Source organism: Botryllus schlosseri, chromosome 8, assembly GCF_051294905.1.
Source record: "Botryllus schlosseri isolate E-star chromosome 8, Bs_hap1, whole genome shotgun sequence".
Lineage (NCBI taxonomy): Eukaryota > Metazoa > Chordata > Ascidiacea > Stolidobranchia > Styelidae > Botryllus > Botryllus schlosseri.
In genome coordinates this window covers 296357-319265 of record NC_137243.1, presented here as the reverse complement: position 1 = coordinate 319265, position 22909 = coordinate 296357, and the positions used below count along the sequence as shown (strand labels likewise).

General features: G+C 41.0%; 3 protein-coding genes and 1 long non-coding RNA gene across 7 annotated transcripts in view; 3 read left to right on the top strand and 1 right to left on the bottom strand.

The window, feature by feature from the left end:
• The window catches only part of LOC145444639 (uncharacterized), a 233148-nt gene that overhangs the window by 184282 nt on the left and 25957 nt on the right, over window positions 1-22909 (bottom strand). The gene's annotated exons all lie outside the window — the stretch shown is intronic.
• On the top strand, window positions 1812-5246 carry LOC145444777 (uncharacterized). The gene is made up of 2 exons (XM_080322791.1): window positions 1812-3309; window positions 3365-5246. Exons 1-2 carry the CDS (start codon window positions 3133-3135, stop codon window positions 3605-3607), a joined length of 420 nt encoding a protein of 139 aa, XP_080178917.1. The 5' UTR covers window positions 1812-3132; the 3' UTR covers window positions 3608-5246.
• Window positions 4717-10073, top strand: LOC145444776 (uncharacterized). Of its 4 annotated transcripts, XM_080322787.1 has the most exons (8): window positions 4717-5697; window positions 7044-7156; window positions 7273-7395; window positions 7729-7810; window positions 8265-8315; window positions 9186-9418; window positions 9626-9762; window positions 9933-10073. In XM_080322787.1, the coding sequence occupies exons 2-7, from the start codon at window positions 7088-7090 to the stop codon at window positions 9683-9685; spliced, it is 618 nt and encodes a 205-aa protein (XP_080178913.1). In that variant the 5' UTR covers window positions 4717-5697; window positions 7044-7087; the 3' UTR covers window positions 9686-9762; window positions 9933-10073. The 4 variants fall into 4 exon arrangements, with proteins under 4 accessions (XP_080178913.1, XP_080178916.1, XP_080178915.1 ...); XM_080322790.1 differs by lacking the exon at window positions 9186-9418; XM_080322788.1 differs by lacking the exon at window positions 9933-10073 and having other exon boundaries at window positions 4925-5697; window positions 9186-9513; window positions 9626-9838.
• On the top strand, window positions 16845-22738 carry LOC145445252 (RING finger protein nhl-1-like). Its single transcript, XM_080323418.1, has 7 exons — window positions 16845-17485; window positions 19451-19580; window positions 19650-19772; window positions 19830-19934; window positions 19996-20081; window positions 22134-22347; window positions 22403-22738. Exons 1-7 carry the CDS (start codon window positions 17355-17357, stop codon window positions 22643-22645), a joined length of 1032 nt encoding a protein of 343 aa, XP_080179544.1. The 5' UTR covers window positions 16845-17354; the 3' UTR covers window positions 22646-22738.

Below are 22909 nucleotides of genomic sequence, written 5' to 3'. Positions count from 1 at the left end.
CTTAACTCTGAGCGAAAAGTTGACCTTTTTTTTAGTCATCCAACTGGCAATGATGAGAGAAAAACGGTATTTTGAGCTCTGAGCGAAAACCTTTTTTTTTTTTTTAGTCACCCGATCACGAAGTGGGAAAAATTTACCGGCTTTTGAGAATTCTTCTCCGGTTTTGCATGTCTGAAGTTTCTGAAAAAGTGTCCTCTTTTTAGATTTCCAAAATATGGTAAGCCTAACTATAGATAACTGACCTATGGGTAGATTAGTAATCTATATAGACTACGAATGGCCAACCTTCTCGCGGGGCACGTGCAATTGACAACCGAGTGCGCGGTCCACTAGCCGCGCCAAACGAGTAAAAGTTTCAAAGTTTATAAATATACTAGGTCAATATTATTACTTGAGTATATTGCGGGTCTACTGTATACCGCCCGCTAGGCTCAGTTTGCAAGGACACGACTGGTCGGCGTCTGGCCACATCGATATCAAACTTCTCCGATAATATGCGACAATGGTTTTGTGTCTACATTTCACCGTCGACGATCTTTATGCGAGCGCAAACGCGAAAAGACTTTCTCCCGTAATTACGAATACAGTTAGACTCAATCGGGTAAATTTGGCGCTTTTTTCATTTTCAGTTGGGGGTAGGCTACCAAGCAAGAAATCGTGTGACAATTAAACACGCGAAGCGTGTAGAAAAATTCACTACTATTTTAGTTTATTGTAATGTACGACGATTTACTGACTGGACCCTGGATCTGCCAATGCGTCGGAACTGAGTTTAGTCATCAATATCCCAAGCGTCGCAGCCAGACTCGTAATTTGTGGTTGGCATTGCAAGTTCACAATCTGAGCAATTCATTTTCGATAATATAGTAGGAAATTACCTTGCGTGCCACGTAAAACCCTCTCGCGGGCCACATTTGGCCCACAGGTTGGCCATCCCTGATATAGACAGGCCCATTTCGATAATTTCAGAGCCGGAGCTGGAGCCGGAGCAGTGGTAATATTGCGGCTCCGGAGCTGGAGCCGGAGCTAATATATTATAGCAAAAAGCTCCGGAGCCGGAGCTGGAGCAGTTTAAATTTACGGCTGCTCCAAAGCCCTGCCTATAGCTACCTCACCACTTAGAAGTCAAACCCCGTGATATGTACTTGTACACCACGGATGTGCCTTTCATTTATGATATCATCAAATCACGACGCAAGACCACAATTTTAGAATAATATGCAATACGAATACCAGAGGAAACGATCGAAGTTCTGAAGTTGTTGAAAATAAGACAAAATAAGGACGCAGGCCGAAAACGAGAACACTTCTTAAAAATAAAGACAGTTTAGTTTTCTAAGCCTGACCTTTCAAAATAAGGACAAAACAAAAATAGGGATGGTGTGGCAGCCCTGCTTATAAGCCTGAGAAGTTCAATTGTCAAAACAACCAAGCTTAGCTCGTTGCGCACGATACAGTTGTGTGATAGCATGTTCAGGAAGACAAGAAATTAGATTAGAAGTAGGCCATAATGAGAGCACGGAAACATTTTACTAATTAAATTAGAATTAGATGACTCGCATTTCGCTCTAGCCTAATTATTCTAATCCAGTGCTTCTTAACCTTTTTTCCTCCAGCGTCCCTTTTGAAGAATCGCGTAGAGCAGTGGTTCCCAACGTGGGCAATATCGCCCCCCCCCCCGGGGGCGATTTGGCGGTCTAGGGGGCGAAAATAACGAAGGGGCGATAGGGGGCGAAAACAGGCGAGGGGGGCGAAAACAACGAAGGGGGCGATGTCGCGTTAAAACGGCTATATTGGAGTCGGGAACGTAACTATACAGCACCCCAAAACTCCCCAATTGGGAGTGGGGCCCGAAATCGAAGGAAGCCCAAATTTATTTCGTGAATTAACATGAATGATAAAGTAATTTTTTTAAAATTCAAGCGACTTTTTCAAAAGTTTTCGCGTTGCGCGCGATTAAATATATTCATGTATCTTAATGTTGGGGTCCCCGTCACCCAACAAAAATACGCATGATTTATGAAAATGGGAGACTTCGGCGTCGGCCATTACTGCGCCACGGCGCACCAAGACATATGAAGTTAGAGGCCATGTAACATGCGACTCCGAGAAGTGTGCCAGAACGATCAGCAGCGAGAAGACCTTGGCCGAAAGGAATGCCCTTGTGGTAACCGAAAACTTCGATATATATACAATATACATATTTGTTTAATTGTCCATAGGCGTCTCAATGGCTGGGATCGAATGTTACTGTCCTGGCGACCTTAACCCTACAGGACAAATGCCATCCCGCCAGGAAAAATTATCTGCCAGTAAAGAAATACCAATATGAAATCATGTGCGTCTTTTAGTTTGGTACGTTTTGACGATTTCCATATCTCCTGACATAGCAGATATAGGAGGTCACGAATAGCTTCATGTAAAGAAGTCAATATAACAACGATTCCGCCGAAGATGTTTAATTATTATTTAGTGGCTCTACCTTTTCCAACATTCCACATCGACTATATTGACCGATTCAATAATGAATTATATAAATTTATCGCGCCTCGCGCGTTTAGGCGAAATACGGTGACTCACCAAACAGTGCATGAAATAGGACATAGCTGATATGTAGCGACAAAAAGACCACTGGCTGAGGGGGGTCTGGGGTTTGGTTTATCACCCTATGAGGCCACAGACCAACGTTTTTTACGGGGGGAGGGGGCTGACGAAGTGCTGTTTTTCGGTTCCCAATATTTGGGGGCCGATGATCGGTGTGGAGCTTGAAAATGGGGGGGATGAGTCGAAAAAGGTTGGGAACCACTGGCCTAGAGGTCTAGCGCCCCCAATTTTCTTGACTGTAGTAAAAACAATGGGAAAGAGGTCTAAAAGTGAGCGTAATTCATTTTACATGATATGTAAAGAACCATGGAAACATGCTGCAATCAACGACGGTGTATATATTTTGCGTCAGGCGGAAAGAAAAATTTCGAGATTTCGAATTTCAATTTGCCATGAGAGCTGTTGTTCAACAATATCATCATATTCCTTACTACATCTGCTTGCTGCGAAGCCATTTTCCATAAGCTGCCCGACATCGCCCCCTTATTCAGATCATTGCAACGTGAGCAGGGAGAGCTTGAAGGAAAAATGGCGGCTTTGACCACTCATTGTCAAGTCGCAAGTGAGATTTGCGAACGACCTCTTGTACTCAGCAATCCAGAAATTCAGCAATTCCAGAGCGAAATACTTTCTTTGACGCAGAAAAGTCGCGAACATATCCAGAGCAACGAAATCTCGTCGGACAAAGTTCATCAAATGATAAAAGTGAGTGAATCGGTAAAAAACATGAACGACATGACACGAATCAAACCCTTCTCAGTTGAAGAATCGCGACGAAAATGCCGTGCTGTCCGCAATATCCAAGTTCGCAGCCGTCTCCGCGCATGCGCAGCTCAGAGGTGAATCTACACCGGACGTGGTCGCAGGGGTAGCAGACAGTGGCCCACGAACATCAGGTTTGCCCGCGATTCTGTTTTGGCGCATTCTCAAAACGATTCTGTTCAGAACGACAGGCCGTGGAAGAATCGCGCGTGACAGAAGCCTTGCGTCGATATCGAAATAAAGGACAAGTAAAAAAGTGAATAGTTTTAGTTGTAACGTATAGCTCAAGCTTCGTCGTTGCATATATAGTCAAATAACCTCACACCCTAACTGCCTAGTACTACAACTACTTCATGCTGCCAGTAGGGGCTTCAGCTTTCCCGTGTGGCCTCTGTGGCCACTGACCAGCCATGAAAAAGCGAGGGTGGATCGTGAATTGGCACATCTAGTAGGATCAAAAGCCGCCCTTTATCGCCCACTTTGACGATATTCGTGCTGTAGATCTTCTTCATTTGCACTACGAACTTGCTATGGTGACCAAGTTGGTAGACGACTTCCACTAACATTGCGCGTACTTAATAATTGCATAACCACTTTTTTTATTGAGTAGTTCGGGGACGGGTTAAAATCGACCACTGCTTTACATATAGTATATGTTTACCTTCTGTGTTCGCTGTAAAAATGAATTTAATTCCCTCTGACTATTGAAAAATTACTCAGGGGCGGGGCGCTGTAAAGTAACATTGAAACATGTCTTCCTTGAACTTGCTCGCAGCCTTGATAGGGGTTTTCTATGTCTTTCCAAGCATACCTTATTTGGCGGGAATGATTTGTCCTATTGAAAGGGAGCCGATCCAGCAGACTGAGAGCAAACACACATCGTCAAAATGCGACTTACTCTTGAATTAATTTAGGCCTGACAAAAAAAGAATCATCGCAGTTATGACTATTTGTACTTGATATAAATTAATTATAACATGTAGAAACCATATGGGCGGACAAAGGTATGATGCCATCATAAAACCCGTTCTCAGATGTTTCGGGACAAGAGGCATTGCCGCAGGGCAGATGAATTATCCGCTTGGTATTTGCTCGACGGCTTGTGACGATCTCGTGATCGCAGATACCAGCAACCATCGGATCCAGGTTCGTGTTTTGTCGCAACGGCTTTCGAACCCTTCTTGCACCCGTGCTTCCAGATCTTCGACGTCAACGGACGAGCCAAGTGTTGAGCTGCCGAAGGCAGCGAAACAGAAAAATAAGCTGCACATATTAAGTCACAGTATATAATTTCTGTAGTGGATCCATTTGGAATTCTTACGATCGAATATAACAAATTGGATTTGGTTAGGTAAGAATCCCAATGCTTTACGACTAGATCTCTTCCCCGTAGGCCGTCATTGGTGGGATTGCCCCTACCCACGGAAGTGACTGGATTGTGAGATTTAGTTTGCAATTATGTAGCGAAAATTTTACTGATAATATGGTATGTTAGTAGTGACAATAAATAAGTAAAATGGAATATGAGAAATATAAATAACAATATATAGATAGCGCGACGGCTAGTAATTTTACAGAGAGGAAGCAAGGGGTAGTAATAATATAAAAAGAACATGACTCAGTCCAAAGCAACTCTACTCTAGCACCTCACGTCATCAGGGGTTGTAAAGATGCGAGCAGGGCATAATAGCCACTTCTTTTCTGTAGCAAATACCGGTAATGCTTACGACCCGAAGAAGCAGTTGCGTATTTTTTAAGTTTTGGGGTCATGTTCTTAATATTATATTACGAAGATGAAAGTAAAATCATAAGACAGCAGGCGTAAAGATGGCAAATATATGCGATAGTTATAATAAATAGACGATAATTAATATAAATAATGAAGGTATTGATTCAATATCGAAGTACGAAAAAAATAGTGTAAGTATAACGAACCTTATTTAGATGGGGATCTGATGTCGGTGGAAATGAGAGTATCGGCAGAAACGAGGATTGTCGGTAGAAATGAGAAGTATCGGGAGATTTGTATCTTGGATAATATCGTACGTGTACGCAGGAGGTTCGAAATATCGAAGAGTGGAATTTGTAGTAGTTTTAGGTGACATCGATATTTCATTTGTGACGTAATAAAGCAGTATATAAGTGTGCTACGTAATCATGGCTCCTTAAATCTGGAGGTCAAAGGGTCATTATTGATGGCAGCGATTGAGGATATTTGTTGGTGCATGTGCTGTATGTTTGTAAAGAGATGTGAATTTACAGAAGCTGACTATTTGAAGATGTGACTGTCAAGTTGAGTGGGATATGTATGATGGCGGAGAGTATATGAAGGTGTGTATGTGCTATAGATATCTAAAAATATGTATTAGTGGCAATTATACCGGTATAGGGATAATAGAAGAGGGGTATGGTATATAATGTTAGGTTTAGGGTATATGGTGTTAGCTTGAGTGCAAAGTTGTAATGCTAGATACGGAGTAGGGGTATAGGAGTATATGTATACAATAGATAATATCAATTGGGTGGCGTAATGGGGGAGGGTTAGATTGGTAGGAGGTGGGTAGAGGTAAAATAACTAGTCATATTATGGTTTGAAAGGGCTAGATAACGTAATGGGGGTAGAGTATACCTGGTGGATATAAAGGTAATATAAAGAGAGTATTAGATAATGTAATGGGGTTGTATGAGGGTGGGTACGTCTATAAAGCTATCTATTAGTGAAAATTATAAAGGGCCGGTAACCTGATATGTTATTCAATATATAGATGGTATGGGTAAGGTGAGGATTGAGGGGGTAATAATGGGGGGGGGGGGGGGGGGTGGTTAGGAGTAGGTCAATTGGTAAAGTGAAAATGGGTGCTCTAAGTTAGTGGGTTTAGGGTTATATGGGTTGGTGGGTTAGGGTTTATGGCAACAATGACTATATTATATTATTAGGGTTTTTAAATGGGAGAGGGTAAAATGCTAGTTTAGGGTCAACTAATTAAAAGGGTCGGTATCAATTATAGTGGGTTAGGATAATGTTGGGTTTGTTACGTTACCGTAATTAGTATTATAGAAATTTCTGGGATAAGGGTAAAATGTTAGCATTAGGGTCAACTAATTAAAAGGGCTGGTATCAATCATAGTGGGTTAGGGTAATGTTGGGGTTTGTTACGTCAATCAGTGTTATAAACATTACTAGGATAAGGGTAAAATGTTAATGTCACTGTAAAGTCAAAGTAAGGAGAGATAAGGTGGGTGGGTTAGGGTACGGATCGGGGTGATGAGTTATATATAATATAATATAGGGGTTCAAAAAAGATCGGGTTAGCGGTTAGGGTATGGGTAAAGTCACTATAAAGGGTTATATTAGTGAGTGGGTAAGGTATAGGTAGGGGACAATATATCCTAGGGACTGTAAGATGGAGGTGGGGAGTGCCAGTTAGGTATGGGTTGGGTTCATGGCAGCATAAATGTATGTATGTATGTATAGAAACTGATAGGGTAAAGTTAGGGACGAAGGATAATGCTGTATAATAGTGCTAGTGGTTGTTATGAAGGTGGAAATGCCCAAGGTGTTTGAAATTTAGAATGATGGTTCTTCTTCTTTTTTGACTTGCTCAGTTTCTTCTTTGTCTTCATCTTTTTGTGGATCAGTTTGTTATTTGTAAAATATTGCTTTAATTTCTTTCCAGTTTTGAATCCAATGCCAAAGGGGATGGGGTAACTGCGTTTGGTAATGCTTCGGATCTGTTCTTTGTGGTCGAAGACTTTGGAGAATTGGTGTGTGATGTATGTCAGATTACGGGTGAGTTTTTCTTTCTTCGTACCTCTGTTGGCGATAACCTTGCCTTGTTTTATGATTCTTCTGGGGTAATTAAGTTTGTGAAGTCTACTTTTGAATCTATGCGTTGTGTTTTTCAGATATTTACGGTTCGAATTTGTGTGGTTGTACCGGTTAAATTCGGTTGCTACAATTCCAGTGAAAGTGTGAGGGGGATGGTTGCTGTCGTGTGGAATATAAGAATAAAGGGAAGCGGGTTTGAAGTATGTATTATAACCAATCAATCCTTTTTGAAGGGTTCTTTCGTCGAAACGTATGTTAAGATCAAGGAAGGGGTTGTGAATAGGGTTGCAGCTGAATGTTATAACCAAGTGTGCGGGGTATATATTGCTGATGTAACTGGTGAAGCTGTTCAGGTGAGCAGGGTGTAGGTTGGTAATTATAAGTCCGTCGTCTAAATATCTGCGGAAAATTACTAATGGCCAAATAGTAAAGATTTCGGATAATATGTCTTCTTCGTAGATTGCAAGAGTAAGATCGGCGGCTTGTGCTGAGTAGTAGCTTCCCATTGCTAAACCATCTCTTTGTTTATATAGGTCATCGGCAGAAGAAAAATAACAAAGACTCTGGCAAAAGTGAAAGAGATCCATGGCAAGGTTGAAGATGTTGTCGGGGATGGTGAGTGTAGATTTAATTTTATTCATGGCGTAAACGACATACTCGTTTTTGAGATTGGTGTATAGCGATTCGAAATCGAAGGTGATTATTTGGGTGTCGAAAAGGGTTCCGATGACAGGTGTGTTATCTAGGGCGTAGGTGATCTCACGACTGTTTTTGGTCAGTGTAGGTGTGATGTCCATATCTAGAAGATATTGGGTGTAGTCTTCTTTCCATTCTGAAAGTATGTTGCCCAAAAGTTTTCCAGGTTCTACGGAGATCCATGAGTGAGCCGAAATAATGGGTCTGGCTTTAAGTTTATGTTCATCGGTGTGGTGAAAAGGTCCTTTTCCTAATTTGTGGGGTTTTGGTAATAGGTTAAATAAGGGGACGTGGCAGTTATCTTTGGTTCGATATTCTAGGAAAGAAATGTGTTGTGCATCTAAAATATCCGAATGTTTTTTTATGATTTCAGTCCTATCGTTGAATGCTGTGTCCAAGATGGTGTCCAAGTTCAGTGATACAGGTGTGTACAAGTTATGCTGAAGTTGGCGTGCGGTTTCATGTATGTACCAGTCCGTCGTATTCATGCAAAATCCTAGATTCTTATCGGCTACGTTAATAATGATGTCATCTCTATTTGCTATTATCTTGATGTTGTCGATTTGGGCTTTGGAAAATGTTGGTTTGGTGTGGTTGATAGTAGGTTTTGTGGCTCTGAAGATTTCCAGGTCGTCCAAGGTATTCAGTATGATATTTCTTGTGTTGCAGTTGGTGTATGTCGAGTGCGCTTTACGGATGACAGAATTGATTTTCTGTGACAGAGGTAATGATTTGGATCGTGGGTGGTGCTTAAAAGGTTTAGTTGGAATTTGGTGGTGAGTGTTAGTTTTTAGTAGTAGGTCTAATACAGAGTGCGTGATTTGATTTGTGACTGTTTTGGTGGCCATAATGCTGTGTGTAGGAATAAAAGAGGGTCCTAAACTTAATATCTCCGACAGAGAGGAGGAAGGTTTGAAAGTAGTAAAGTTATGAAAAGGTGTGTGGGGTTTGTTAAACTCTTGCGCTGTGTCTTTGTCGATCAAATTTTGGTGTGTTGTAACGAGTAGGTTGTAAACGTCTTGGTTGAAGGTTGTCGAAAACTTCTTCAATGTATCGGTTAATTTCGGATTTTTGTAGTTTAAGTTTAGAATGAGGTCGAGTTTCTCTTGGGCGGATTTGAGGTTGTTGAAGTAGTTTGATATGCGTTGTACAATGTCTGGGTTTTCCACGATAGTAGAGTTGTTTTTACGTGTGAAGGTTAAAGTGTGTTGGGAGAAGAGTGAAAGAAGGGTTTGGGTGTGTAACATAATGTTACGGAAGGTAGCGAAGAGTTTTCTGAAGGTCTTTTTTTCAGGTTTGGTGGAGTTGGAGGGTATCACCAGGTCCTTAAAGTTCCAGCGGGTAGCACGGGTGGTGAACGTATGGTCGGGAAGAGAGCGGTTCGGTTCGTCGACTAAGACTGGGGTGATGTGGGTGTCAGTGTTCGTGCTCAGAAGATTGGTTTTATCCGAGTTCTGGGAAGAGTCGTCAGGTCGAAGGCTCCAGAAGTGGAGGTTTTGCAAGGCTAAAGTTATCTTGGGCCCGGAGGTGAAGTTTCCGAAATCGTAGCGGTGTATGTTAGGTCCAGTAATTTGGAATATGGTGATGTTGACGTGTAGAGCATCGGAGGTTGCCTGTATAAGGTGATGATCAGCATAAAATTCTACTTTAGTTATGTTTTTATAGTATTCGATTTGCTCGTTAGATTCTATGAATCCTTTATATGTGTCCCAATTGTCGAACATCTTCTTGCAGGCAAGATGTCGAATAGAGTTGGAATTGAAGAGGTTTGAGATTTTCCTGGTGACAAGTTGATCCGTGACTGCGTGGAAGAAACAGGCACCATCTCTGGGAACAAATTTAGTCAAGAATCCTTGTTGGTCGAATCGGAGGTATTGGCCGTTGTTGTTGATCATTATCTGTATTTTAGAATAGAAATGTAAGCGTATGGTTAGTGTTTATGGTATATTAGATAGAACATGATGTAGAATGGGAAATTGGAATAGGACTGGGTGTGTGGGTAGGTGTAATCGGATTCATGTTTAAATAATTGTATTTGTAGTTCGGGATGCGGGTTCCTGGACGAAACGTAAAGAAGATCGTGTCGGTGTTGGATGAGGCTGGTGCTTGGTTTGATAAAGGTGCAAGTGTGGACAATGTTACAATTTTTATGAAATTGAAATACATCTTATAGTGGGGGTAGGATCATGTGTCTATATGAGAAGATATCTATTGGTGGATGGTCATGATAAATTGTGATGGGGTTTTGGTGTGGGAAGGAGCTTATCAATATGTAGTTGATGGTTATAGTACAAGTGGTGCGGTGGGAGTTCGAAGTAGAATGTGATGAGAGAAAGGAAATATTCTTAGAAGAACCATAGTACTAAAATCATATATAAGGTAAATAAATATAAGTAGGATGGAGTAGGTAAAATTATTGCTACATAATAACTTGTGTTCTAATTGATAATTCAATCCAAAAACTGTACAGACAAGGTTGTGATCGAACGTCGTGTGTTCTCAAATCCTGTATTTTGGACAACTACCTAATTCTAGTTTTCTAATTAGACTAATTGAAGCCAAATACCAGTAATCTGATTAACTTATTTGTTAAATGTTTTTAGGTTCTCATTTCTGGTTTTCCTGAAAAACCTACATAAGAACTGCACGGCTTGCTGTACAGACATTCGCCATTCTCGTGATTTGATACAAAGTTCGAATTCTAATTCAGAAAAAAAGTGTACTTAAATCCTAATTCTAGTCTAATATGGAAAACCCTACAATTTCTAGTTGTCCATGTCTGAGATAGAACCCTAACAATAAGTGGAATATTTTCGGGGAAGATGAATTGAAATCAATAATTTTCTTCGCGCTGCGCACCATTTCACGCCAAGACTCTTTTTGATTTGGATAAGAAATTGTGCTTAAAATGGATTAGGGAGTCTACAATATCAATGCGAGTGAGTCCAGAGATAATATTGTATCAAATTGAATTAATGAATTAATATTGTTCCCCTGAAATCCAGTAATGACTGAAATGTTAACTCCAGTTTCATACTTATTGCAATGACTGAAACTTGTTTGAAAAGCCTCATGATAATCGAAAAGTGTCGCAAATTTTCCACTTGAATCCACAAATTCTCAAATCCTTATATGAGGCTGTTTGAATATGCAGCTCATTTCCAGTCCTGCATTTAATCGATGACGCAATTTCCTGGCAGCCAGCACAGGATGCTGCTGTCAGGCCATAGACAGACTATGGTTTCTAGCGCGGGCTGGAACTATGCTCTAGCTAGCAAAAGGAGTCTTGTATGTCAAGTTTTGTAAAATGGTAGCCATCAATAGTTAATAATCTGGTTTCTTGTTCAGTGGGAGCTCAAGTAGAGTTGGCAGAAAGACATTCGATGAGGATTTACGCCTTCATGGACTAGGCTAGACCGGACAACGTATTCTCGAGAGTCGATAAGTCAGACTATTGCTACATTAGTATTGGTCAGAGTAAAATACCGGTTTCTGTACTTGCTGCATACATTAGCCTACCTCAAAATTATGTTGCATGGTGGCAGCAGCTGGTTCGGGCGTATTCGTTTTTTCATGATAAAATAAATTACAAATCAAGATAGATGTACGCCTGCTATACTTTTAGTTTAGACAACATGCATTCTTTCCATCAATTTAATCGTTGATGTCAATCATTGATAAGCCAATATCACATCAGAGAGTCACTAAATATTCACGCAGAGGAAAGCTGAATACAAACATTGCTCAACAAAGCAAATAAAAATTTTGAATAGGGCGAGGTGCATGCTCATTTAGTGCTGAATTTCACGCTGCCATCAGCATGCAGTGAGTCGTACGAAGTTTTCAATTTTTCTTGTCGTGTTAAATAATCTAAGCTACAGCAAGTCAAAAAAGAATGTTTGATCGCAACCGCCGAGAAAATAGAAACATAATATCATAAATGTTGCCATGGAATCGCGTTTCGATTTAAATATAAACTTACAAATTTGAGGGTACATACACATTGCCCGTCAATCGAAATTTTGATTTCCAAATAGCTCATTATAGCGATAAAACATCACGGGTAATTATTAAATACAGTATATAGGGATGGTGTGAGCGCGAGGTTGACGTTCGCGTTCTGTGTGTGAACCTCGGAAATTTGGAGGTTCGCGTTCACAACAGAACCTAGGTATAGGTTCTGCACTGTGAACCTTTTGGTAAATTGTAATTTTCACTCCATTATAAGATCTTTGGCTAAAATTTATTGCATTTCAACTGCGGGCCACTTCATGCATGGTGCTGGCAGCATAAAAAATCAACGCTAAACGAGCATGCAACATGCACCTCGGCAACCTTAAAAGTTTTACTTGATTTGTTGTAAAAACTTTATTGGAATAACCAGCTTTCCGTTTGTGAATATGTAGTGACTCTCTGCTGTGAGCTTGACCCGCAATCACACAACATCACGAGCGATATATACGTAGTCAGCGAATGATGCTTATTCAACCAATCAATGACATTGATATCGTCTTCTGATGTAAAAAATCGAACGGGCGTACGGGGTCAATCTTGACTTCATATCTATACTGTATCATTAAAACCAAATCAATGCGAATAAGGTGCTTGCTACAGCTGCAAAACTTGTTGTTGTTTGTGGTATCGGTAGTGAGTATAGAAACCCGTTGTACACTCTACTCAATAACAATGTAGCAATACTCAGACTCCGAACACATTGTCCGGTCTGGCTAAGACCGTTAAGGCGTAAGCTTATATTCCTTGGTAAGTCCTCGTCGAAATTGTTGGCAAAGCGACGGAATGTATTGATTTTATGCAATTATTATATCCTTTGATTACCGCGGTTGATACATTTAGCGACTTTTAAAACGCCGATATATACTTCAGCATTGTGGCATTGTGTGGTATCGTGTACATTAATATAGCCTATCACTTCATTGGAAGATAGGGTTGGAATTAGCAATATGACGTCACGAGGTTCACGTTCGTGTTCACACAGAACCTTTCAAAAAGGTTCGCGTTCACACGAACCTGAACCATTCAGAGGTTCACACCATCCCTAAAATACAGCAGCTATGTGTGTAGGCGTGTTTTAGTTGTTGAATGACCAGTTATAGTCCAACTATTTTGCTTGATTTGGCTATGGTATCATTGGCTCAACTGTATAAATTAAGTATTTGAATTGAATTGATTTGAATTGAATTGAAAAAAAGTCCGCGCAAGGATGGTATTGGATAAAAATATGTGCCATTAGCCTAATACAAACCCTACACTTCATATTGAAAATTATTGTAGCTTTGTTCGTGTTCAATGTTACGAATAAAAATGAATACGTCCATCGAAATTTGTTTTACACCCCCAACACAGGAAACATCTGTCAGAGACACCATGCATAACTCATGCAGATCGAAGGTTTTTGCATGTGAGGAAATATTCCGCCAGCATGCCATTGTAGACAAATTCACAAAGTATAGTCATGGGATTATCATACAGAATTTTTTAAGTATTTTCGGTCCCAGTGTCTCATCGGTACCACATCTCCCCCCCTATTACTACCACGGCAAAAACATGCACGTGAAAACTGCTTATTCTGCATATGATGCGGAAGTTGACTAAAAAAGATCAACTCAACGGAAAGTAGGCGTGGAAACCTTTTTTAGTCGATTCACCTGATCAGGAGTAAATTGAATAAATTTCCCGTATATATATGACCTCTTTCTCGAATCCGTGAATATTAGGGGGAGGGCGAAAATTTGTGATGAGCTTGATAAGGGGGCGATGAGTTAAAAAAGCTTGGGAACCACTGGTCTAGTGTATGTTTATATTTTTGACGTGAATTCAACTGTGCGTGTAGAAACCCTTTACTCGTAGTTATCGTGGGAAGGGATTTTGAACCCTTCGTCAGTAAATATCGATGACATTTTGTACGTATTGAGAAGAGGTGGTCAAGGTCGTCAGGAAAGCTACTCGCGTAGAAGTAGAAGTAGTGGCGCAAAAATCTACTTTATTACAAGTACAAAAACTACTCGACGTAGAAGTATAATTTACTGACATTAAAATCTACTCAAGCAAATAAGTAGTTGTGAAAGCGGTCGTAATTTGTTCGAACATACTGTCAAAAGCTGCAAATTAGGCTATATATATAAGTCTAGCTCTGTCTGCGTTCAGACTATAGAGCACCATCACCGAGATGATGGATATCCACAAAAAAAAAGAGAGCATCAAAGATTTGAATTATAAATTAAATTTCCCGTAAAAGTGCTGCTTTTGAAAATGTCCTGATGTCGGTTTGGTTCAGATTGAGAACATTGTTCATCAGCGTTGCAGACGGTCTTCCTTCTTTCGTTCTCCTTTCATCTTCAAACGTTATTGACTTCACGGCACAGTCATTAGGTTTTCGAATTATGCGTGCAAAAAATTTAGCTTGTTGGTGATCAATGAATGATGAGATGTCTTCAATGCGACAGATTCTATGAAAATTCTGATTGCTAATTTTGAAGGCGTTATCAGTTCCCTTTCGAGTGTAGCCTCCATGTACCATTTTCGCAAAAATTGTCTGTAGCAGCCATCCAGGACGTTTCTTTGATTTTCCGAAGAGACCATACATCAGGGGTGGGCAAACTACGGCCCGCGGGCCGCATGCGGCCCGCAACACCGTTCTGTGCGGCCCGCGAGAGTCTAAAGAAATTTATTAAAAATATTGATCGAATTAATGCAGGGACTTGATTAAACTTTTTCTTAGTATATTTCACCATGGTAATTCTAAGACAGCAGTGGGTCTCAACCTGGGTGACGCGTGCCCCTTGGGGTCATGAAAGCATCTGAAGGGGATCGCGAAGCTGAGCTCAACTGAAAATTTTTTCGCGCTTCGCGCGATTTACTTTCAATTCATAATTATTGCTCTTTATTTAGTATGAATTTCATATTAAAAAATCTCTCGTCAATAGTCGTAACCTCCCATGCCACCAAACTATCCGTTAGGTTTGCTATAGCATCCTGGTTGCGTTTTGTGATATGACGATAAGGGGGCGCGAAATCTACGCATATAGTAGAAGCGTGTTTGGAGCTAACATGGTTATGATGCTGTCAGCATTGTGTGTCCTGGAACTGAGCCCAAAGCGGAATTAGTAAATCTATGAACAGATCGCTGCTCACAGATTTAAACTTCAATCCTGTTCTAAGAATCGAGACAACAGACTTTCATCTCTATAGTTTTGACAAATTGGTTATTGAGGTCGACCAGCCTATGAAATCTCGCCATTGTTTCTGGCGCGTGTACGATATCATCATAGCAATGTTTGGTTTGTTTCAAATAAGCATATACATTATCTCCATGTCCTTACTATATAATCCTATACTAGCAATATTGCGTTTTGGTTTACGATCTCAATTACATATAGTGCGGCCCGCGAATGGATTCAGATGTTGAATGCGGCCCACGAGCTCAAAATTTTGCCCACCCCTGCCATACATGGTCATACAATGTAGCTTTATTTTCGAAAAATGGAGGCATTAGCCTACTTCACTTGCTTTTATACTTCAACATGATGTGCTACAGACAAAAGAATTGAAACTAAATAGAACTCAAAGTAAGATACTGGGAATTGACAGAGAAATACAAATATCACTTCTAAAAATCGGAAAATATATTTCATGTCTTTTGTCCAGAAAGTTTCAACCTTGGTCAGCTAGGTCTAATAGGTCTAACGCTCAAAAAGTCAGAGTACACTTTTTCGGATTACGACACGCCATGGGCTGCTAGATTACGACATGCTAGGTAAATGCTAGTGTGCAAAATGGTAGATTCAAACGATATTTACTGTGATTTCATATGGGCAGCTATGCGGTGTGAACGGAACCACGCAACCCGTTACCTAAATTATATTCACCGATACTATCGTAAAAGCATATATTTGTCACTCCATATCTAGTGTGCGCGAAGCGCGACGAACATTCTGCGCTTTACTTTACTTTTTATGAAAATTCAATGTTGGTACTACCTGGATACAGGCCCAAAATTTCTCAGGCTATATTTATGATTGCGGATTAAACTACTTCTACTTGACAAACTAAAAATATCGAAAAGTAAGTAAGTAGATCACAAAATATTACAAAGTAGAAGTTGCCGGAATTTGATTTACTTGAGCAAGTACCAGAAGTAGCCAAAAACTACTTGATTACCTCAAAAAGTAGAAATACTGCGTTACTGACCACCTGTGGGATTCAGTTATTATTAATATTATTATTATTATTATCACAAACATGAGTGGTGTTTTTCGGCATTTATGGCCTTGTGCGCCACGGTCGTCAGGAAATTCAAATCAAGCATGGGATTGAGTTAGTGCCGTTACGCCTCGTGTAATTCCTTCGTGTAATTCCCGATTCATGTGGTTTATACCCACTTGGATCGGGGAGAATACTTCCCACTTTCTGGATATAGATCTAGTGAAGCAATCCCCATCACATTTTGTACCGTATTTAATTATTATCACGTTTATTCATCACTAAGTCTTTCCCATCCCATGTTTGGTGAGTTAGCTTGCGTAAATATATATTGAAGCGGCTTCTCCCCGCTTAGCAAATTATAAAGTTTGTCAATATTTAGGCTCGAGAGTGTATAGATCAGTGATTATTAAACTGTGTGCCGCCACACATGCTCAGGTGTGAAATTTTGGAAAAGAATTGCACCAATACTTAAAACAGGAGATGCACACAAGTATATGTGACTTGATGCTCTCTAACATCTTCAATATAACCGAGAGACGATATGAAACTAATTACCGGTTTGGCGATAGAGTGGCCTGTTATCTGCCACGTCGTGATAGTATGGGCTGGCAGTTTGCCTGGATGTGAGGTGAGGGAGGTAAGTGAGGGGTGAGGCTGTGCATGACCTGTTATCAGGTTGAGTAAAATAAAATTGTGAAAATTTTTCTATCGATGTTCATGATTGACTAATTTTGAATTTATATGCTTAAAATATCGGAATTTACATATTTATTGTTCAAAAGTATAGCATTAAATGAGAGATGAGACATTGTGATGGGCCAAGCCTCCCCCGTGATAGCCCAATTCATCATGAACATGTCATTTTCTCACAGATTTCGATAATCCATAGTGATAATGTCATGGCAACAGAACCTCCTCCAGATGTGAAATGTGAAATTCCCGCAGAAGAGGAAGAAAAGGTCAAATGATCGGATAAGTTCTGGCCGCCTGCTTCAAAATAATTATTCATAGCAAATTTATTTTCGCTTGTAATTATTTGAACATCTTTCCAATGCGCCTTAAGTTGAACAAGCTTAGGAACCGCTTGTGTTTATGGATACCAAAATTACTTGATACATGATGACCCTGTGTTCAGAAGTTTCATTTGCTTCATTAGTTTCATTGTACAAAATAAAGCTGTCAAATTGTACGTGCTGAAGGTTTAGGAATTAGGATCGTGAATAATAGTCGATAATCTGTAATGGAGCGGGTTGTTGAAGAAGGTCTCGAGTGTCCGGTGTGTTTGGAACGTTTCAACCAACCAAAAATGTTACCATGTGGGCACACCTTCTGTTCGAGACCCTGCCTGGAGAATATCGTCCAAAATAACAGGTGACTTTTTATTTTATTGGTTGGTAGCATCAGAACCATAAACAGGTTTTGGGCCCTAATGTTTATCGTGAATAGCTGAGGCGCCACGATATCGAGTTTTAAAATTAAATTCTAGCATTGTTAGTATGGCCCAAGGCAAAGTTTATTCAACGTGGAATGGATTCCTTCAGAACCCCACATTTACTGCAGGCCCATGTAATCACCAAATCAAACGTGCATTTCGTTTCGGTTTATGAGGCAGTTACATTTCAGACAAGATATCTGCGAGTCACGCTATTTCGGCTCAGGTGGGTGAATTGCGTCCAGCTATAACTATAATTGATGCAAGTAGCCGTGTTTGTACGGCCGCCATTCGTGAAGACTCATTTTAAAATTTTCAAAGATCGAGATAGTGCAGTTTTCCTTTTATACAAGGTGATTCACGTTTTCCACTGTATATGACAGAATAGTAATCCATCCAGCAATAGTGAAAATGCTTTGCGCTTCAACCTTTCCGACCCAGCTATGCCTTAAATAGTCGCGATATGCCATACTGGAGATTGCGAATCCTTATCAAAGCACAGAAATGTACTATACAATGTATTTATTCAGCTTAATCAAGCATGCTAACAAATTATATACAGCCCCAACGAAAGTCAGTTAACCATCACCAAAATTGGTGAATGAGCTTGGCTCAAGAGGCTATAGCAGGGGTTCTCAGCCCTTTCTTGGCCGTGGCCCATCTTCCGGTTTGAAAATGTGCTGTGGCCCAACTCTAATGTTAAAGTCATAATCCTGTTCCTTCCTGTTCTAATCTTGGGCCCCTTATAGCTCCCCCGATTGGGGGTTTGGATTTGGCAGTTACGGCTCTGGTAGATCATATGCTAAAACTTCAGAGAATTTTATGATTGTCCGCTGCTCCATTCGCTTCGCGAAACACAATGATCGGATTCCCGCATACACTGTGTGATTGGGATTTCAGTTCCACTATTGAGGGAATAATATATTCATTCTGGGCCACCTTCAAACAATTCATTGGTGAATGGGGTACTACCGAGGAGTGGAGAAAGATTTTCATATTATGCATGCTGTACAATGTACATGTTCATTGTATGTCACGTACTGAACCAACTGAAGTTGCGATGTCGGAATATTCCATCCAGTGATACTATCAATTCATGTGACTCTTACATTATGTAATACATTGATTTCCAGGCATGACATTTTAAACAGACTCCAAATATTAATGCGCTCCGCTGAATCCTCAATCCATTACTATTCGTTGCGGTGGTGCAGTATACCTCTACCAGAAGTTGCTAATAATTTGCAATTATGGCCATTTTTAACTTACAATAATACGACCTGCCGCAGTACAATAAATTTATTCATCAATTACACTTCATTCCAAGTTTATTGCACACCCCTTTCAACGGCATACGACATTATGACCCAGCCGGAATACTTGGTTACTCCAACATTACCTTTCAGGTATTATATACGCGAAATTATTTTAGTTGCTGTTAGCCATAGGTAGTCATAGCCAGTGGAAAAAGCCGCCATTTCTGCCTCCCATTTTCGACTTGAAATGCTAACTCCATACGTACCACTACGTCTCATCAGAGTCGGATGAAAAGCTTAATGTAGCCTACGTATAATCAACTAATATGAATTTATTTTTTAGCGATTAACACAACAAATAATACTAAACTTACATTATTTCTAAAATTTTCCAAATAGCTCTGTGCTGGCCCACCTCAAATGCTCTTGTGGCCCACCCTTTGAGAACCCCTGGGCTATAGGCTACTTATGATTGTTATGGCAGTCCTATACTGGTAACTATACTATACAAGTGATCGCTAATGGGAGCATATGAAATCACAGTGTACAAACCTAAGCAAGATTTTGACCGAAAATAGCCGTTGCATGTATAGGCTGAAACAGGGAGCTCACACGTACTGCGCCGGAACTCATCTAACCTTCATTCAGTGTCCGCTGTCCCGAATGTCGCGCCTGCCATAACCTCCCTTTGAATGGAGTCAGAGGTCTGCCACCAAATTTGGCGATCGTGAGATTCCTCGATCGCTCAGATCAACAGAAGCTCAATTTAAAATGCAAGGTTGGAAACTCGAATATGGTTTCTCATAACTCGTCGAACTATGAACTATGATTACGCCTTCCAAATCAGGAATGTAAAATGGAGAATGGTGATGTGAACAAGTGCAACCACTGTGATCAGTCACTCTGCGGAAGTTGCATTGCGGGCCATACACGCGGTTTGCAGAAAGATTTGCGGCACAGTCTCATTCAGGTGGGACCGAAAAATACGTAACCCTTCCGAAAGTGCCTTTGTCTGCTCCAATTTTAGGTCAGGCGACTGGTGACCAAACTTTCAGAATCAGATTATGATTTGCGAGAGAGAGCAGAGAAGTTGGAAGCAAATGGAAGGAATGTGAAATACGAAATATCGCAGGTCGGTCGCCCATGATTTCACAAATGTCCCTGTTTCCCAAATTTTCGATATTCATGTACAGTCGATAGAACGCTTCATCTCGGAACTGCAATCGCGAAAGAAATGTCTTCTGAAGGAAGTAGACGCGTTGGTCGCCACGGAAACCGGGTTTGTACGATTTTAGAGTATTGAGCTTCCGAAGGCCGTACCACTCGCTGATGCCCTATAGCTACCTCACCACTTAGAAGTCAAACCCCGTGATATGTACTTGTACACCACGGATGTGCCTTTCATTTATGATATCATAAAATCACGACGCAAGACCACAATTTTAGAATATTATGCAATACGAATACCAGAGGAAACGATCGAAGTTCTGAAGTTGTTGAAAATAAGACAAAATAAGGACGCAGGCTGTAAACGAGAACACTTCTTAAAAATAAAGACAGTTTAGTTCTCTAAGCCTGACCTTTCAAAATAAGGACAAAACAAAAAATAGGGACGGTGTGGCAGCCCTGCTTATAAGCCTGAGAAGGTCAATTGTCGGAACAACCAAGCTTAGCTCGTTGCGCACGATACAGTTGTGTGATAGCATGTTCAGGAAGACAAGAAATTAGATTAGAAGTAGGCCATAATGAGAGCACGGAAACATTTTACTAATTAAATTAGAATTAGATGACTCGCATTTCGCTGTAGCCTAATTATTCTAATCCAGTGCTTCTTTAACCTTTTTTCCTCCAGCGTCCCTTTTGAAGAATCGCGTAGAGCAGTGGTTCCCAACGTGGGCAATATCGCCCCCCCCCCCCCAAGGGGGCGATTTGGCGGTCTAGGGGGCGAAAATAACGAAGGGGCGATAGGGGGCGAAAACAGGCGAGGGGGGCGAAAACAACGAAGGGGGCGATGTCACGTTAAAACGGCTATATTGGAGTCGGGAACGTAACTACAGCACCCCAAACTCCCCAATTGGGAGTGGGGCCCGAAATCGAAGTAGCCCAAATTTATTTCGTGAATTAACATGAATGATAAAGTAATTTTTTTTTAATTCAAGCGACTTTTTCAAAAGTTTTCGCGTTGCGCGCGATTAAATATATTCATGTATCTTAATGTTGGGGTCCCCGTCACCCAACAAAAATACGCATGGTTTATGGAAATGGGAGACTTCGGCGTCGGCCATTACTGCGCCACGGCGCACCAAGACATATGAAGTTAGAGGCCATGTAACATGCGACTCCGAGAAGTGTGCCAGAACGATCAGCAGCGAGAAGACCTTGGCCGAAAGGAATGCCCTTGTGGTAACCGAAAACTTCGATATATATACAATATACATATTTGTTTAATTGTCCATAGGCGTCTCAATGGCTGGGATCGAATGTTACTGTCCTGGCGACCTTAACCCTACAGGACAAATGCCATCCCGCCAGGAAAAATTATCTGCCAGTAAAGAAATACCAATATGAAATCATGTGCGTCTTTTAGTTTGGTACGTTTTGACGATTTCCATATCTCCTGACATAGCAGATATAGGAGGTCACGAATAGCTTCATGTAAAGAAGTCAATATAACAACGATTCCGCCGAAGATGTTTAATTATTATTTAGTGGCTCTACCTTTTCCAACATTCCACATCGACTATATTGACCGATTCAATAATGAATTATATAAATTTATCGCGCCTCGCGCGTTTAGGCGAAATACGGTGACTCACCAAACAGTGCATGAAATAGGACATAGCTGATATGTAGCGACAAAAAGACCACTGGCTGAGGGGGGTCTGGGGTTTGGTTTATCACCCTATGAGGCCACAGACCAACGTTTTTTACGGGGGGAGGGGGCTGACGAAGTGCTGTTTTTCGGTTCCCAATATTTGGGGGCCGATGATCGGTGTGGAGCTTGAAAATGGGGGGGATGAGTCGAAAAAGGTTGGGAACCACTGGCCTAGAGGTCTAGCGCCCCCAATTTTCTTGACTGTAGTAAAAACAATGGGAAAGAGGTCTAAAAGTGAGCGTAATTCATTTTACATGATATGTAAAGAACCATGGAAACATGCTGCAATCAACGACGGTGTATATATTTTGCGTCAGGCGGAAAGAAAAATTTCGAGATTTCGAATTTCAATTTGCCATGAGAGCTGTTGTTCAACAATATCATCATATTCCTTACTACATCTGCTTGCTGCGAAGCCATTTTCCATAAGCTGCCCGACATCGCCCCCTTATTCAGATCATTGCAACGTGAGCAGGGAGAGCTTGAAGGAAAAATGGCGGCTTTGACCACTCATTGTCAAGTCGCAAGTGAGATTTGCGAACGACCTCTTGTACTCAGCAATCCAGAAATTCAGCAATTCCAGAGCGAAATACTTTCTTTGACGCAGAAAAGTCGCGAACATATCCAGAGCAACGAAATCTCGTCGGACAAAGTTCATCAAATGATAAAAGTGAGTGAATCGGTAAAAAACATGAACGACATGACACGAATCAAACCCTTCTCAGTTGAAGAATCGCGACGAAAATGCCGTGCTGTCCGCAATATCCAAGTTCGCAGCCGTCTCCGCGCATGCGCAGCTCAGAGGTGAATCTACACCGGACGTGGTCGCAGGGGTAGCAGACAGTGGCCCACGAACATCAGGTTTGCCCGCGATTCTGTTTTGGCGCATTCTCAAAACGATTCTGTTCAGAACGACAGGCCGTGGAAGAATCGCGCGTGACAGAAGCCTTGCGTCGATATCGAAATAAAGGACAAGTAAAAAAGTGAATAGTTTTAGTTGTAACGTATAGCTCAAGCTTCGTCGTTGCATATATAGTCAAATAACCTCACACCCTAACTGCCTAGTACTACAACTACTTCATGCTGCCAGTAGGGGCTTCAGCTTTCCCGTGTGGCCTCTGTGGCCACTGACCAGCCATGAAAAAGCGAGGGTGGATCGTGAATTGGCACATCTAGTAGGATCAAAAGCCGCCCTTTATCGCCCACTTTGACGATATTCGTGCTGTAGATCT